This window comes from Anser anser (assembly GCF_964211835.1).
Source record: "Anser anser genome assembly, contig: HAP1_SCAFFOLD_87, whole genome shotgun sequence".
NCBI classification, from domain to species: Eukaryota; Metazoa; Chordata; class Aves; order Anseriformes; family Anatidae; genus Anser; species Anser anser.
In genome coordinates this window covers 263,934-280,255 of record NW_028153517.1, presented here as the reverse complement: position 1 = coordinate 280,255, position 16,322 = coordinate 263,934, and the positions used below count along the sequence as shown (strand labels likewise).

The 16,322-nt window shown below is 34.4% G+C and overlaps 2 protein-coding genes across 2 annotated transcripts in view; both read left to right on the top strand.

The window, feature by feature from the left end:
- The window catches only part of LOC310892006 (adhesion G-protein coupled receptor V1-like), a gene marked incomplete at its 5' end in the record, with an annotated part of 72,902 nt that extends 65,249 nt beyond the window's left edge, over window positions 1–7,653 (top strand). The window contains 5 exons of the mRNA XM_083854197.1: window positions 302–440; window positions 945–1,086; window positions 1,573–1,835; window positions 3,422–3,597; window positions 4,439–7,653. Of these exons, the coding sequence (XP_083710323.1) occupies window positions 302–440; window positions 945–1,086; window positions 1,573–1,835; window positions 3,422–3,597; window positions 4,439–4,625 (907 nt within the window). The 3' untranslated portion in view covers window positions 4,626–7,653. The remainder of the gene's footprint in view (window positions 1–301; window positions 441–944; window positions 1,087–1,572; window positions 1,836–3,421; window positions 3,598–4,438) is intronic.
- LOC310892005 (adhesion G-protein coupled receptor V1-like) overlaps window positions 5,308–16,322 on the top strand; it is a gene marked incomplete at its 5' end in the record, with an annotated part of 72,345 nt that continues 61,330 nt past the window's right edge. Inside the window, 7 exons of the mRNA XM_083854196.1 lie at window positions 5,308–5,331; window positions 5,654–5,797; window positions 8,169–8,273; window positions 9,688–9,801; window positions 12,691–13,256; window positions 14,462–14,732; window positions 15,531–15,860. Coding sequence (XP_083710322.1) covers window positions 5,308–5,331; window positions 5,654–5,797; window positions 8,169–8,273; window positions 9,688–9,801; window positions 12,691–13,256; window positions 14,462–14,732; window positions 15,531–15,860 — 1,554 coding nt within the window. The remainder of the gene's footprint in view (window positions 5,332–5,653; window positions 5,798–8,168; window positions 8,274–9,687; window positions 9,802–12,690; window positions 13,257–14,461; window positions 14,733–15,530; window positions 15,861–16,322) is intronic.

Here is a 16,322-nt window from a genome sequence, read left to right as displayed (position 1 = left end):
TCAGAATTCTTTTACTTATTACTACTTTCACTGTTGTCCTTTTATATCACCAATTTGCCTAACCTCCCCAGCCTGCATCAACTCTTCCAGCCTCACCATTCATGTAAGCAAAAAACAAAACAAAACAAAACAAAAACCTCATGTTACTTAATTCAATTTAGATAAGAGAAAAAAGGTAAAAAGGATGCGTTAGAGAACTATAATGTAGGGAATAATTCAGAGTGAAAATGTAATAAAAATGTACTATCTTTTTCAAAAGAACATAATCAGTGAACATTGAGAATTATTCTTTTTATTTTAGTTTTGAAGTTAGTGAATCTCATGGGAATCTGACAGTAATGGCTTACCGAAACAGAGGATCATATGGCAATGTGTCTGTATTTTTTTATGCCCAAAATTTGGAGGCCCAGCTGGGTTTGGATTTTAATGTAACCTCAAGGGTAAGAAGCAACTCTAAATCTAGTACTTTTTATTCTTTCAGCTTCCGTAAAAGAATATCTTCTTGATTATTCTGCAGAATGATCAGTAGTGATGCTAGATGTTTCAGCTTGTTTCAGTTGCTTTGGTAATCTAAATAGAATGAAATAAAAATATTCTTATTCTTACTATTTATTTCTTTTTTAAAAATATATTTTTTAATATAAAGCAAAATGTAAACTTTCAAACATCGATTTCAAATTTAATTTTGATTAGACATACAAACTTTTTCATAGACTATTTTTGCAACAGGACTTTCAAAATAAATTATTCTTTCTTGTCCTCATTCTGTAATGTGCTGAACCTTTATATTTCTGATTCAATCAGTTTATAAGGAACAGAGAATATGGCTCTTCCTATGCTTTCCCTTCCTTCCTATTTCACAGAATTCTGTTTACCGTAGTCAAAAATTTCTGTGTGATATTAACTGATGTAAGTATTCGGTGCTTTATGTGTTTCAACGCTAGACTCTTTTTTTTGCTGATGGAGAAAGGCATAAATCTGTTGATGTCATGATTTTTGATGATGAGATTCCTGAAGGTGATGAGAAGTTCCAGTTAATTTTAACAAATCCATCTCTGGGGCTGGAATTAGGGGAGAACACAACAGGTAAAACTTAGTTTTAATGTTCCATTTCTTTAGAATTCTGTGGCACACATTTTAATTCCACTTTTCTGAATAATCATATTTCAGAAAGCACCATTGTCCTGCTATGGTGAATCTTTATACTCCTTTGGAAGGTTCTGAAACATCCCTGTGAAATCTGTGCAATTAAAAAGTTTATATGTAAAGCAATGAATCAGAAAGCACGAAGATGAGTTTTTCAATGTGTACTACCTCACTGAACTGAGGTCTTTTTAGAGAGTTCATAATCCTTTTCTAGGAGAGACTATATTCTTCCTGTCTAGAGATCTTCCTAGTTAAAGTGAAATGCCTTCCCATTCTCTTCAGGTAATGTCATGGACACATAAGCATTATATACACACTAAAGGAAGAATGTATTTGTGTTTATGTTATGTATTATGTTACTATATATGTATATTTATATTTTACTATGTTAACCAAAGAATATTTTCATTATTTCTTTTTCAAAAGCTACAATTACTATACTTGCCAATGATGATGGCCATGGAGTTTTGTCATTCAATAACAGCAATCACTTCTTTCTGAGAGAGCAAACATCTATCCATTTGATGGAAAGTGTTGCAGTATTGAATATTATCAGAGAACCACCTCAGGGAATATTTGGCACTGTGACTGTTCAGTATCTTGTAAGTGAGATTAACTCTTCAGAGGCAACAATGGATTTGACCCCTTCTCAAGGATATATTGTGCTCGAAGAGGGAGTCAGGTTCAAGGTAATATGCTAGTTATTACCAGAGAAGTCTAGGAAGCTTTTTTTTTGGAAATATTGGAAAGATTTCAGAAATGTCTGTGCTTTATCTTCTGTTTATTTTTTCTACTTCTTTCATTCATAAAGTGAATTGAGTCATGAGCTGTGACTGATTTCCTGTTATTATCTGATGTGGAAGTGTGTGAAAATTAAATGGGCTCATCTTTAGGTGTTTCTTAGTTTGTAAGGGTTGAGGTAAATTGAAAACAGTACACTATAGATAACGTTCATGTGTGCTTTGGAACAGTTCTTTTTATGTAGTCAATCTATAGCTGAAATGCAAACTTACTTTAAATTAAAGTGATAATTTGCAAGCCTAATAGTTAAGATCAAAGTAAAAATCCCATTCTGTAATTTAACATTTTAGTTAGTCTGAACTAAACAGAATGTGCTGCAACAAATACAAAAAGTAGAACAGTTGTCTGTCTTAGGATTGGAAAATAACTTAAGTATTAAGCTCACTGCCTCTATACTGTCCTCACAAGAATGTCAGCTACAAAATGAACTAGCTTAAGTTTGTGAATCCTGACTCTTCTAAGGTTTAATCACAATTCGATTTATTTATTTTTGCCAGTAAAGCTGGTGAAGCTAGTGTTAGCATATTACAGGCAATAGGATAGAAACTGAGACAAACTTTTCTTGGAAACACTGGTTTTCAATTTCTGGCCTTTAGATGCATTTGGAATCACAATGCAGCAGATCTATAAGAAGTTGGAGCCTTCTTAATATAGTTGGTAAATATGGTTTATTGTGGAAATGAACAGAAATATAAAACATTGTAAATTTTGTATTATTTCCAAATGCATCATCACTAACTTTTTATTTTGTACAGCAAGGCTATGCGTACCTATGAAATTTTTTGCTTGTTTGAGTAGTGTGAAGGATGACAGTGAGCCCCAAATGAAAGTGAAGCACTTAGCTTTCTCTAGATTGCTCTTTGCTAGTTTGAGATTGCCTTTAGAAGACCTGATCTTCATCCACAGTGGTGTAGGAGAGGGAAAGAAGCATCGAGAGGAAAGAGTATTTCAAATCTCTCACTATTCTTGCTTTTTTTTTTCCTTTTCCTTTTCTTTCTTGACAGCACCAGTAGTGAGATTACCCTGTTTCCCTGAAGATAGCTTAGCTGCCAACTAAAATAAATTAAAACCAACTTAACTGATTACACTTATAGCTGTGTTGTGAGTATAAACTACCCAAAAATGTATGGAATAAATAGAGAACAAAAGTATGAAATTAGGATCAAAAACTTCAGAGGATCATAGGATGAGAAAAGAAAGAAAAGAGAACAACAACAACGAAAAGTGAATATGCTCATCTTAGTGTTGCACCAATGGAGGCCACTAGATGGATGGCTTTAGAACCTCAGTCTGAACTCAGTCTGAGCTTGCCTCAATTCTGTCCTCTCCAGCTTCATGAGCTGCTCTTCTCCTGCTATGCTATCCAAAGCCTTATAGTGAAATAAATTTAAAAAAAAGGTAGCACATTCTGATAGAGCTGTGTCATCATCTGTTATCATGTCTCAATAACATTGTATGCTTGTTTTGTTATCAGACGCTGCATATTTCTGCGGTACTAGATGAAGAACCAGAAATGGATGAGCACTTCATTGTCACCCTGTTCAATCCAACTGGAGGAGCCAGACTAGGCACGAGAGTGGAAACTATGATTACAATATTACAAAACCAGGCTCCACTAGGGCTTTTCAGCATCTATACAGTTGGAAATAGGTACTTTACACTGATCAGTAAAAAGGAGATAGTTGCTCATACTCCAAAGAGATAATATTTCTCTACAATTTTGTTTTTGATGGATCGCATTAAAGAAATTCAGCAACCCAATTTGTAAATCTGTAACTTTGAAAGGTATTGTGAAATACTATTACTGCTAAACAAAAGAGTAGAAAAATGCATAAAAAGGACTATTCATAATCCAAAATTTCAATTTATTTATTATTATTTTTCTTTATAAACTAATACTTCACTAGTGCCTACATATTCCACTGATAGTATTCCATGTTAAAAGTTCCAAACCTCATATCAGTGTCCAGGAAGTCATACGTTTTATAATTTACTTTCATTTTTAAACCTGTAAAAAATATACTTTCACTGAAGGCTGTTTTTCAGAAGCAAGTGACACATATGGACTGCCATTTTTAAAAACCATTCAGCTGAAACCATACAGATTAAATAAATTTACTATTTAAATAAAAAATGTATGTATGCTATTTTATTAATACATTGATATTTAGAGTTAATAATTTATATTAATATTTAATAATAATATTATCTAAACATTTATTACGTGAATTTAATATACTTAAATTTCAGTCTGTTTAAAGATTTTGTTGAATTGCCTATGATTTTGCATGATTGTAGTAAGGATCATTGGGAAACCCTAATTAATGTAGCTACCAGTCCATCAGATACTGAAACCTGTTATTAATATTTTCTTTTTATTTCTGTTGTATATTCTGCATCTGGAATTGTACAGTAAAAATCTTATTTTTATTACAGCAATGAATATACTATAAAATAATTTTTTCCTTATTTTTATGATTCTCACATTTAGGACAAATTTCATCATAATTGAAGAAGCCAACACTACAGCTTATTTGAAAGTTTCACGGAGTAATGGGCTTAACGTTTCTGTGAGCGTTGAGTGGGAGACATCATCAGATACTGCATTTGGCATCAGTACGTTCACTTTACAGAGAATGTCCACTGCTTTTGTAGAAGTGGAGATAGTAAGAGAGTAGCCAAGCATACAGGAGATGTAGCTTGGGAATGTAAATTCAAGTATTCAGACACAATTCAGTTAATATTTTCCTATGTAAGATTTAGTAGATAAAATACTTTAGCTGCTTAAGAATCACCTTGTCATCAGCCACTTCTGCCAGTTTCAGTAATCTCTATTTCTGTCTTTGCTGCTAATATGAACATTATTGTCACTAGCCATTTATTTATTTATTTATTTGTGTGTGTGTAATAAAATTTGTTCCGTACTACTTGTAACTCAGGATCTTTCTAACACAGTATAAATGACATGTGACATGCAAGAGTCTAGCTCCTGGAGTTTAGTTCTGACAAGACGGTGCTTAGGGACCGTCTTGGAATAAAAACATGAACATGTTGTAAATGGGGAACAAAACATGAACATTTTGTAATTTGTCTTTTTTTTTTTTTTTCTTTACTACTTGCTATCTAGCTAATTCTCTTGTTAGCTAAATTCCAAGATCAATTATTATGAGTCAGACTCAAATTGCCTATATGTCTTCCATGTGCAGTTGTAATGAATGAAAAATACATTTACTGCTTAACTCTCATTATATCCTTAGCATTGTAACATTTCTATGTATTTATATACACTTATAACAAATACTAAGACACAACTTCATCATTTCTCATACTAGGTCTGGCTTTGGGAGGTAAATAATGGGAATGGGGTTAGAAAAGATATCAAGAGTAATATAATAGTAAATAGTGTTTTTATTTTATTTTATTTTATTTTATTTTATTTTTTACTATATTGCAGGGGGTGGTATCAGTGTCCTATCTGTCTTGCAAAGTTTTGTGGAAGAATCAGCATCTGGTTGGTGTTTCTTTACCTCAAGAGAAATCCTGTACGGTGTTCTGTTGCGTATGCCTCCAGCTTTGTTTTCTACTGTCTACCAGTGGAAAGGAGTATTTGTTCCTGTTGAGGTAAATGTTTGTTTTTGAACACCAGACATGCTAGTTAATAAGGAATTTAAGTCACAATCTTACTTTTTTTTTATTCTTCTTGCAGAATTTCAGTATGTGGAATCCTACAAGTTGTGTGTCTTTCCAAATTGGAGCCTCTTCCTACCTTGTGGTTACTCATGGAGGAGCCACACAGGGAGCTTCTAACAACAGTGTGTATGCATTCATGGCTGGACACAGATTGTTGTGGGTAAATCGATTTTAATTTTAAAATCTTAAAATAGTATGGGTTGGCAAGGACCAAGGGAGGTCCTCCAGTCTGGCCATGTTTTAGAAAAAAGCACTCTGTGTGACAAGAGTTAGTTTTGTGTCCTAAAATACTACATAACTTCAGTGATGTAAGTTTGTCATAGTTAGTTGTTTACATTGTTTGTATTTTTTATATATTTACATTTGAGGGTGCAGGGAGGATTACCTGGGAATCACAGAATCACAGAATTGTCTAGGTAGGAAGAGACCTCCAAAATCACCTAGTCCAACCTCTGACCTAACATTAACAAGTCCTTCACTAAACCATATCACTAAGCTGAACATCTAAACGTCTCTTAAAGACCTCCAGGGATGGTGACTCAACCACTTCCCTGGGCAGCCCATTCCAATGCCTAACAACCCTTTCGGTAAAGAAGTTTTTCCTAACATCCAACCTAAACCTCCCCTGGCGCAACTTTAGCCCATTCCCCCTTGTCCTGTCACCAGGCACGTGGGAGAACAGACCAACCCCCACCTCGCTACAGCCTCCTTTAAGGTACCTGTAGAGTGCGATAAGGTCGCCCCTGAGCCTCCTCTTCTCCAGGCTGAACAACCCCAGCTCCCTCAGCCGCTCCTCATAAGACTTGTTCTCCAGACCCCTCACCAGCTTCGTTGCCTTTCTCTGGACTCGCTCGAGCACGTCCATGTCCTTCCTGTAGCAAGGGGCCCAAAGCTGAACACAGTACTCGAGGTGTGGCCTCACCAGAGCCGAGTACAGGGGCACAATCACTTCCCTAGCCCTGCTGGCCACGCTGCTTCTTATACAGGCCAGGATGCTGTTGGCCTTCTTGGCCACCTGGGCACACTGCTGGCTCATATTCAGCCGACTATCAACCAATACTCCCAGGTCCCTCTCGGCCAGGCAGCTTTCCAACCACTCATCTCCCAGCCTGTAGCTCTGCTTGGAAGTGGGGGAAGAAATTCTCAAGCAATCAAGTCATAGAACATTTTCTGGAAAATGTATGATAAGTTATGTTAATTCTGTAAATTAGTTGCTTATATATATATATATATATATATAAAATATAAAGTTTTAAAAGCTATTTCATGTATAGTTTTATACATAATTTTGGAATTCTTAACATTCTATGCGTACTTTTTCTCACTATATACAATGTAATATAAAATGTATTTGTTTATATACATATGTAGATAAACATAGTCACCCTCATATTTCCCTTGCAGATACAGACTCTTTCTGTTCTGGATACCAGACGTGTGAAACATTTTGCAGTGGAGGAAGAAGACTATTTGATTATTGTGAGTCACACAAACAGTTCCAGTTCCATCCAGGTTTGAATATTCTTCAGTCTTCTCTGGCTTTAATGTGGGTAGTTTGCTTATTTCTGAAAGGATAATGAAAGGAAGTAAATCTATAAGCATGTATTTCTGACATATTATTTTTGTTTCTATTGGAAATTTATAACAGTTAAAATTCCAGACTTGTTTGGATGTATAAATACTCTCTACCTGAGTGTATAATTTACATCTGGTTTGTTTTTATTGCTACTGTTATTTCAGTTTTGAAATGTAGCATGTAAACAAAGAAGTAGCTTCTGAATATAAACCTGTTCCTCTGAAGAGCAGGCACAGCTTCTTGCAGTAGGGTTAATTACCAATTACTGAGGGAACATTGTCATAATATATGCATTTTATAACACCCTCTGGGATAAGATGCTGTTGTTACTCCAGCAGATGATATTTGCAATAATACAGAGGTTGTATTAGTAGAACGAGTAGCTATGCCTTATTGACAGCATTCTGACAATATAATTTTGTATAGGACTTCTCTGAAAAAACATAAGAACATAAGAAAATGTTAGAGCCACAGTACTAAGCCAAGCTGCTTCTGGGATTTGTGGATATCTTCAAAATCTGTTACCTACAATAGCCTAAAAAAGTGACCAGTGACCTAAATGATTGTCCTGAGTACATTTATAGCTAGCTATCTAATAAACGACTTCATGATGGTGAAAACCTATTTTTAATGGGTGTAGGAGCTCCTAAAAATACCAGTGATGATATGTCAGTGCTTTGTGTATGTTGACTATGTTCATTTACAGAAACAAACAAACAACAACAACAACAAAAACACACAAATTGCATTACGTGATACATTTTTATCTGAAATCTTTTAAGGTTTTCATTAGCTGAACTAATTGGTTGCTAGGAAATGTATGCCATCAGTGGACTGGTTTGCGGATTGGATTAACTTGTCTGTGGGAGTTTGATATTTCTATGGTAACAGTTTCTTCATTCTGCTGTGATATTTGATCTGTGTCTGATTGTCTGTTCCTTTTCTTCCTCATTAGTCTGCCTTAATCACAGTGAATGAGCCCAGGGGCAGAAATGAATTTGTGCCGCTCACTCTAATTAGAGAGAGGGGAACCTATGGGACGGTCGTCATAACTTTTGAGGTGAGTTTATCCAAAAGACTTCATACAGTAGTCTGTTGGATTAAACTGAGAGGCTGTAATCATAATTTATTGAAGTGTTTGCAAAAGGGGAAGAAGGACAAAATACCTACATCTACATTAGGTAGATCTGTTTCATAAAAGGGATTCATATTAACCGTCATATAGAAAATACTGTAATTATCTGACTGTTTAATTGACTGTTTAACGTTAAGAGGTACTAGAGAAAACCGAGTATATTCTGTCATTTAGAAAGGTACGTGAGGCAACATCAGTATGTATTACTAGAAAATAATGCATATTAAGTATGTAAGAAGTGTCTTATCTAAGTTTTTTTAATTTTTTTAAAAAATATTTATTTTACATACAAATATTCAAGTGAGTCTTTAATGATTATCCCAACTTTGAACTGTGAGTGCTCAGGATTTGGTGAATTTCTGTATCTATAATCATCTGTATCTTGATCTCTATCTTGAATCCCCTGCAAATGAAGCTTTTGAAATAATTAATCATGTTGAATACTTATCCTGTTATTTACATATGTGATTTGAATGTGATACAATTACTGACTTCATTGCTTTCTTTTTCTTATCTAGCTCAGACTCTATTATTTACTTTAAAATTATATATAAAATCTTTCATATAGATATTTCTGTACTAGTTGCCTGGTCCTATAGGGTAAGGCTTTAATCTAGACCTCAAAGCTTTAGTCTAGACCTGTCAAAACCAGAAAAGCTTTGCACTGGATTTTATTAATACTAAATATAGCATGAATAGTTAAAGTACTGAATATGATTCTCTGTGCAATTTTTTGCAAATATGTTTGTTTTAAGGTACAGTAAATCTTACTCTCTGGACAATTACTTAGGTCTGTCTCACATCATTATATATGTATGTTGAAAAATAATTTACAAAATGTTCTAAAACCAAAAAATCCCATATGACCTTTAAGAGGCTTTGTAGTATTTTGAGTTTGACTGTTAAATTTAGTATCTTTAATATCACAAGTTAAGATAGAAGGGACACAAAACCAGTAAGTACTATTACTTTGTCTTGGAATTTATTATGAAATACTATTGATTCAAACTGAATTTGCATGAATATCCTTTCTGTAATATGAAAGAGTCAGTTATGCATCAGAATATACTAAAGAGTCCCCATAGGCCTATATGGAAGTAGTTTTCTTCCTCTTATTCTGGAAATACGGGATTTCTTCAGAGTGGTTGTTCTGACTTACACTGTCTGCCAGAAAAGAGCAGATTTTCACAACTGAATGTTCATGTAAGTTGTAAGTTGGAGATGGCTGAACAGATAGTCATTTGTTATGCAAGTCACACTGCATATTGGTTATTGTACTTGCACTGGATTTGTATTCCTGCTTTATAGACTTCTCATCAGACAAATCAATTCTTTGCAGATAAAAGATGGTCCAAACCCAGCTGAAGAAGACCTAAGTCCAGCTAAGGGAAATATTACATTCACACCTGGGAGATCAAAGCTGATTTATAATTTAACAGTGCTTGATGATCAGGTAGGAACAAGCTGACTTCATCTTAGGCTTTGATACGTAGAAGGTTAACTGAAGTTCTGGAAAGACTTAGAGTAGTAAGTTACAAAAAGGCTTGGCTTAAATAAGGTTAAAAGCAGTTCTATTTGATGAAGTGATGTTAAATTTTGGCTCTCTGGTCTATTATTTTTACTCTTTCCAAGCTCCCTCTTTAATTCTCATCAGTGAATAGTTTTAGTTTATGTGCATATCCTGGCTGAGCAGACATGTTATCTTTGTCACTAAAGAAAGAATATTACACATTGAAGATTCACAGGGAAAAGGCAGATTCAAAAATATTTTTTGTCGTTGTTTGTTTGTGGTTTTTTTTTTTCAAATATGTTTCAGGGTAGAAACATATTTGAAAAAATCCTAAAAATAGATGAGATTCCTGAAACAAACATGCAGTCTTGTGGAAAGCATGAATACTAGGTGATAATTAACATTTTTCTGTTTTCAGATTGGCCAATTGAAAAAAAAAAACAACACACACACAAAAAAACCAAACCAAAACAAAAAAAAAACCACAACATAACTCATAGGTTGTGAGGCTTTCTTTTTATCTCAGAGTAAACAAAACATTCTTCTAATTTGCAACTTGTGATTTTCCTTTTTTCTTACCTGCACTTTTCTTTTGTGTTTTTCTTTTCCTTTATAATAAGCTTAAGAGGGAAAACTGAGACATCAAAATAAGTATATATGATGCAAAACAACTTAGTAAGAAATTCATAAGAAAACAATAATGGTGAAAGGTGTGTGTCTCAGAAGTGAGCACAGAACTGTAAAGCAGCTTGTTTCCTTTTTACTCTTAGTTATAAAAAATGTCCTTCCACATTTCTACTGATACTCTAGTGTTAAGAGGCTGTGCCAACCTGGGGTGCTGAAGTGTAGAAACATCTCTTTCCAATTCAATGTAATATTTCAGTGACTTACACACAGAAATAAATTATTAGGGTCTTTTCTCTTGGGAGGATGTGATTTTATTTATTTTTATTCTGAGAAATGCTCTCAAACTTCTGTTTCTAAAAGTTTGATCTGTATTTGGTGTGTCTAGTCAACGTCTTTCCACTCTTTGAAAGTCTTTCACAAGTGTATGTGAAAGATGAATTTTGCACAAAAACCTTTATTGATGATGATGATGATAGAGTTCACAAGAATCCAGTAACACTACTGTCAGAACTTAATTTGAGCTTTTAGGATCTGAGTTAGGGAAACCAATGAAACAAGTATTTTTCTGAATTGTGCAGCCTTACAGAAGGTAGGGGACTGCAGTTCTGATTTCCACAGCTCTGCATTTATAGTACTTTTCCTGTGCAGGTTTCCTTTTTAAGTATAATTGCAACTTTAAGAGAAAATTAAAGAGGCAAGGCAGCACTGGAAATCATTTATACTATTATATTCGAAGTTTGACTCATGTATTTATTGGTCAATCATGATGTAATTGAAAGCTCCACAATGCCTTATTTATGTAGGATACTAAGATTTTATCTGCAACTAAAATGGCATGTACGTTCTGACTGTCAAATGCGTATTTTTGTACTGCAAGACAGTATATGAACTAGTGAACTAAAACAAGCGTAAGTTAACATCAATTTTAATAAGATAAAATAGGAAATAGTAGTGTAGGAGAGAGGTGACAGAGAGCTTGCAAATCTCACGCTGGAAAAAAAAACAAACAACCTGCATCAGTCAATAATATTATGCAAGTTTAAGTGCCACAAGTCAAACAAGGGACAAAATTGGCCTCAGCTACAAAGACAGCGGCGTGCATACCCTTTGTGCCCTGAAACAGGATCTAAGGGTGGCCAATTAACAAATGTGTAAAAAGAGAAGAAATATTGGACCACAAGGAATTCTGAACTTTTTTTGCTCAGTAAACAGAACTACATGGAAAGGATTCATCAGCCCTATAACAAAGCAATGCCATTAGTAACACATAAGCAATTTTGTTGTGGAATTTATCTCAGAAGCAAATAATACTGTTTTTTCTGAGAGTCCACAACAAGAATGAGATGTGAGGATCTTATGTAATATTTAAATATTTCCTTCTAATCTCTCTGTATTAATAAAATAATGATATTTTCCAGTTAAACAGACTTAGCCTATCAAGACTGGGGAATAAAATGTAATAATATAAAGTAAAAAATATTAAATTCTGCAATTCAAGGCTTATAAACCCTTCTTTTTTGTCTGCTGCATCAGTTATTAGAGACTAAAGAGCTAAAACTAAAGTGCAGTTCTAAACAAACCACATGTAGAAATGCCAAAGTCTAATTAATAGATAAGCATCAGCAAGCACATTCTCAGAGCTGTGACTGAAGCTGTGCTGGGAATGTGAGTCTGTCTGAAAGTAGGAACTGTTCTTTTTCCCGTTGAATAGGAACAAAAGGGCCAAGGTAGGTTGTGTTCATATGTTGTTCCTCTGTTCTTTCAGGCATGCATAGATGTAAAATGGTGTTAACATCAGCAAATAAAGATGTCAGACTAAATAACTGTCAGGAACACTTGTGTCCAAGCAGAGCAACTTCCACAAGTTGAGTTTGGATCTCCTCACACTCTCTAGTTGGAAAGATAGAGCTTCATCTGATTCTTGCCTAGTTTTTGTTTGCCCTTTTTTTTTTTTTGTCTTTTCCCACTTTTTCATATTTCCATAGCATAGAAGTATGTCTTAGAAAATGGAAACATTCAATTTTGAGAAGGGATTTTCAAAGTTGCAAGCGAGTTTCTTTTTGCCTGTTTATTTTAATGTGAAAAGGGTTGTAATGTTTGTATTATTTCCCTTTATTGCTAAATATACATAACATATTTCTAAGTAAGTGTTCTGCATATATTTGAAATGGGACTTACACCCTGTTGCTACTATTATTTTTCCAGATACCTGAAAATGATGAATTGTTTGTTGTTCATCTCAGGAGTGTGGAGGGAGGGGCTGAAATCAACACCACAAGGAATTCTGTTCAGATTAATATTAAGAAAAATGACAGCCCTGTGCGATTTGCTCAGAGCACTTACATGGTGCCTGAGGAAGTCGAAATGCTCACAATTCAAGTGATTCGTGGTAAGGATGACAGTGGAAAATTAATTGGACCTGATGAATGTGAAGTCTCCGTCAGTTACACCATCATAACTGGGAATTCAACAGCACACGCGCAGCTCAATTTAGACTTCCTAGATCTTCAGCCAAATACAACTATTGTCTTCACACCTCTAGTTCATGAAGTATATATGAAATTCAAGATCCTTGATGATGCCATACCAGAAATTGCTGAGACCTTCCAAATTATGCTCCTTAAGGACACGTTACAGGGAGATGCTGTTTTGGTTAATCCATCTGTTGTTCACGTCACCATCCAACCAAATGATAAACCCTATGGAGTGCTTTCAATCAACAGTATCCTGTTTACTCAAACTGTTATCATTGATGAAGACCAAATTTCAAGGTACTACAGATCTTCAAACAGTATCTCGTCATGTTAAGGGATTTGTTTGGCACTGTAAAGCATCCTTAGGATTTCACTGACAGTAATTATAAAATCAGTAGTGAAAAATTAATATAGAAATCACCTACTGTGTAATTATTATAAACGATATAGAATTTTCAAGGGAGAAAATGTCTAATTATGCAGAAGTATTTTAATATTTATGAACTATATATGAGAACTGTAAATATTTAATGACATTATCAAAATACTGAAAAACCCTTAATCTAAAAGATGGATCAGTGAAGTTGTGATGCGGCCACACACCCATTCATACAAGTGGAAAATATATTTCAGGCTTCCTTTCCCAGTAAATCTTTGTCTATACTGTATTTAAAGTCAGTCTCTGGTTAAAAAATGGTGGTGAGTGTCTTCTGTGAAGTACTGAATACCCATAGACTTCCAAAAAAGTTAAATACATGTAATTTTACAGATAAATTAAAAACAAATCTCCACACAAATCTTTACAAGCAGAACTAATATCTATACAATATTGCCAGTTTTAGTAAAAATGTCCACTGCTAGCTAGTGATGGTGGTTCATCCCCAGAGAAAGAGGTAATGTATCAACCTATGATTTTATGAACAATTTCTAGTATGTAGAGCCCAGCACTTCAATATTCACTTTTTTTTTTTTTCTTTCTTATACACAGATACAGGAAACGTGACATTTCCATAATCACAAATATTGATAAATTATATTTCAGTGCATAGGCAAATAGTTGAGTCACTTTATTTTAAATAAAATCATTATTTAAACACTCATGCCTGACAATTGTATTTTGATATAGTCCATAAAACAGTGTAGAAATTTAGTTGAGAAAAAGTTTTCTGAAATTTAACATCTTTCCTGAGAAAAAATATAAACATGCCAACTTTCCTCTTCTCAGTATCTTTCTTACTGTAAACAAAATAAATTTTAACTAATGTCTTTAGATATATTACTCATGTCTTTATGTATATTATCTCATGAATAAGCAACCTGAGAAAAGTCTACTTCTGTGGTATGATTTCACAAATTTTAAGTCCTGACTCAAATGTCAGTAGCAGCAGTTAATATCGATTCCACTGAAGTCAGTATAAATCTTCCAGGGAACAGATAGCTAAGTAAACCGATATTAATTATAATTGCATGTTACAGATTTTTATTTTCATTCAAAACCACAGGTTTGAAGGGATCACGATCGTAAGAAATGGTGGAACACATGGAAATGTTTCTGTGACCTGGGTCATAACTCGAAATAGCAGTGATCTGTCACCTGTGACTGCAGACCTTGTTCCAGAGACCGGGGAGATACATTTTGATCAAGGACAGATGCTGGTCACACTTTCACTGACCATTATTGATGATAACATACCAGAAGAAGCAGAGCCCTATCTTCTGAAGCTCTTAGCTCATACAATACAGGGAGGCGCAGAAGTCAGCGAACCATCTGAGGTAAGTTTGATTTCAGAACTTGTTTTGAGGAGGTGATAGATAATAATTAGGGAGTAGGATTAGGATTAGGATCCACCAGTTTTGGTGGATTGGCTAAATTGAAGTAGTTGTGCTTGAGTTTAAGTGAAGCAAGCTGATGTATTCTCAGTATAAAGAGCCACATCCAAAGTCTTTGGCTTAACATATTTTATAAGGCCAGACCTATTTAATGCAGTAGCATTTAGCTTAGAATATTCCCATCATAAATATCATTGCATAACTGCTATCTTGATTGGTTGCTTGCTAAGAGAAGGTTGAGCATTTATTTTCACTTGCTTATTTGCTGTAGGTACTGGAATGTTTTACACAGAGTAACAGCTTCAAGAGGATGGCTTAGTGATTAAGACTAACCTCTGAACTTTTAAATAAGGGGTAATTAGCATTACTGACAATTCTGTGACTCAGGTCCCTACTTTGCTTTTTGAACATATGATTGGAATGAATTTGGTGAATTAAATGATTTTTTCACAGTCTGAAATATATTCAAATTATTCACTTTGGCTGCTGAACCAAAAATCAGTTATTCAAAGCTCATTCTGACATAGATGAGGCATAGCAGGAAAGTTGCTGCTATCAGTGGTGTGCTGCTTGTGCACAAGCAACACTTTGGGGCTGTCAATCTGATTTCTTTCTTGAGTGCCAATTCACTAACGATAAAAATGTATGATGACAGTCAGGACATACTTTCATGAAAACGTGAAAACTGTGGTGTATATTAATTGTAGCATTGAGTAAGTGATGCTGTTTTCTGTTTTGCAGCTTTTGTTTTACATTCAGGACAGCGATGATGTTTATGGCGTAATAAAGTTTTATCCTTTGGAGAATCAGAAGATTGAAAGTAATCCAACAGGACGCTTTTTATCCTTGAGTTTTGTAAGGGAGAAAGGAACAGTTGGAAATGTGCAGTTAGTTTATACTGCACTGTATATTCCAGCTGGAGCTCTGGATCCTGAGAGAGCAAAAGATGGCATTCTAAATATGTCTAGAAACAGCATCCTCCTGTTTCCAGAAGGAAAAACACATCATACTTTGAGTATACCAATAAGAAAAGATGCATTTCTTCAAAATGGTGCTCATTTCCTCATACAGGTATCTCAGCTGTTTTTTTTTTGTTTTTGTTTTTTAGCTTATTTAATATGAGGAATATGATTCAATAATTGATCCTTCCCCTTGACTGTAATTTAAATGACCATTCCTGTAAAAAAAAAAAAAGTGCTTAGCTCTGAAGCAAAGATTTTCTTATTTAAAAAGACATCTTTCATAACTATGCTATAAAGTTTTCTATCCCTAATCATTAGTAATTAAACAAATTTTAAAACTAAAGAGGATTCAGGTACTAATCATGGAATTTATCAAAATGAGATCAGCGTTGTCTGTTGCTTGCCCCTTGAAGCATGTTTCTGCTTGGCCTCTGACTTGGAACGTGAAAAAAATAAGGTTCTTAAAATTAAATTACTGAAGCAGGAAAAATTTCAGAAATGACATGCAAGTAAATGTATCTTGGGCTTGATACAGGTCCTTCTCCAGCAGGTCATCCCCCAGCCTGTACTG